This window comes from Frankliniella occidentalis, unplaced genomic scaffold (genome assembly GCF_000697945.3).
Source record: "Frankliniella occidentalis isolate FOCC.00 unplaced genomic scaffold, Focc_3.1 Scaffold2921, whole genome shotgun sequence".
Classification (NCBI taxonomy): Eukaryota; Metazoa; Arthropoda; class Insecta; order Thysanoptera; family Thripidae; genus Frankliniella; species Frankliniella occidentalis.
Window position 1 is genome coordinate 1 of NW_026269992.1, and position 1,876 is coordinate 1,876.

Genomic DNA, 1,876 nt, shown 5'->3' on the forward strand with positions numbered 1-1,876 from the left:
CGCCCCCGCCGCCACCCTTTCCTCCACCGCCGCCGCCACCTCCACCGCTAAATTTACTAAACAGGCTTCCTAAGTTTAGGCCGCCTAAACTGTTGCCGGAGCTGCCACCACTCGACGGACGGCTGGGGGCTCCGTAGCTAGAGCTGGGCGGGCGGTAGCTAGACTGGCTGGGGGCCCCGTAGCTCGTGCTGGGAGGCCTGGCCTGGCTTGGAGGCCCGTAGCTCGTGCGGGGTGCGCTCTGGGCAGGGGGCAGGTAGCTGCTGCTGCCACCGCCGCCGCCGCCACCACCGAGCCCCTTCATGAACATGGAGAACAGGCTCCCCAGGTTGCCTGCGCCCGTGGAACGTAACCGTTAGCACAGAGGAGACGTAGGGACACTTCAAAGAAAGTCTACATAAACTCAATGCTAGTAATGTTTGAAAAAAAAGCAGCAACATTTTATGAGCTGCTTTAAGAACACGTTCATTTTTTGCGTGTGCGTGCAGTGCTTCCAGAAATTTAGACTATAACCGCCGGCACACACCCGAGTGCAACGGGCGCGTATCTCTATATGTCTCGAAGGCAACATCTGCACGCGCGCGTTGCGGTTTGCCTAGATGGTAGGCGTCGGTGCGGCCCACTGCACACAGTTGTGCTCCCGGCGTGGTTCCTCTTTCGCCTGCTTTTTCTGGCAGCTCCTGCAGCTATCGAGTGCACAATAAGTACTCACCACTGGCATGGCCAGGTGTGCTGGCAGCCGCGAGGACCAGCAGCAGGGCGATCGCCGCCGAGTAGGAGTGCCACTGTAACCAAAAGACAGGGCGGGGACTTCGTTCAGGAGGCGACTCAATCAAGCCAAAGCGCATCGCATCGGACCGCCGGGACCACAAAGGAGTCGAGAGGAAGCCTGTCGTGGTCTATAGACACGGCAGCAGTGCGGAACTGGGTATGAGAAACTGTTTCAACGGCTTTTCCTCCTGTGGACAAAAACCGCTCTTGAGTCTCTCGAAGGTCTGCCCTACGGCAGCATTGGCCGACTTTCTCGTCTGTGCTCTTCCGTCCCCCGCTCGGACTGCACTGCTCATAGCGACAGTTGTTTACAGTCGGACTGTGTGTCCGCATGGCCCATCGACTTAGGGACCGCCCAGTTGGTACGAGCGCCATTTGACTTCGCGAAACTGCCCAGTTCAGCCACTGCGGGCTCTCATAGCGCCTGATCGGTAGGCAACATCTTGCCTGCAGTGCACGCGTGTACTGCTGGCTGGCCTACCCTGATTTTCGCAGGCGCCGAGCTCCCTGTAATATTTGCCGAACGAAGGAATACTTTCTAGATTATCCCCGAACTCGCAGAAGAACCACATCATTAGTCACAAACCTCAGGATGGTGAGTTGGTGAGTTCTAGGATCCAACCGTCTTTAAACATGGTCTCGCCAGCAGGTCATAGCAAATCACGAGGGGGCCTCAACTCCGGCAATCTGGTGTACACCCACCCCGGCAATCTACGATAATCTTCGGCAATCTCTAGGTAATGTGCTGCAAAAGCCATGTTTTTTTGCCGACATTCAGGGTGACATTAGTGCGTTTTGCCCAGTTATAGGCGGTTTATGCCCTTAAAGCTAAGTATTCGTCAAGCAATCTGGCAATCTTGGCAATCTGGTCTGGTGTACATCCTACAAGAGAGTTGAGGCCCCCTCGGCAAATCATAGCAAATCATCGTTGGGGTTAAACCACACACTTGCAGGTTGTACAGTTGTGAGAATGTTGACCCCCTGTAACCCTTCTCACCATATTCTCGCGGTCGCGCTGCGACCCGCAGCAGCAGCAGCAGCAGGTCCGGGCGGGGCGCTACGAGAGGCAGCAGAGGCGAGTAGGGTGTTCCGGGGGGTGGCGGGGCGC

The 1,876-nt window shown here is 56.8% G+C and overlaps 1 protein-coding gene across 1 annotated transcript; it reads right to left on the reverse strand.

The window, feature by feature from the left end:
* Positions 1–15: 15 nt before the first annotated feature.
* On the reverse strand, positions 16–1,876 carry LOC113212011 (pro-resilin-like; the record flags this gene model as incomplete). Its single annotated transcript, XM_052276426.1, has 3 exons — positions 1,766–1,876; positions 710–782; positions 16–330 (listed from the first exon to the last, which is right to left on the reverse strand). Coding segments are annotated over exons 1-3 (391 nt in total), but the record flags the coding sequence as incomplete, so codon positions are not given.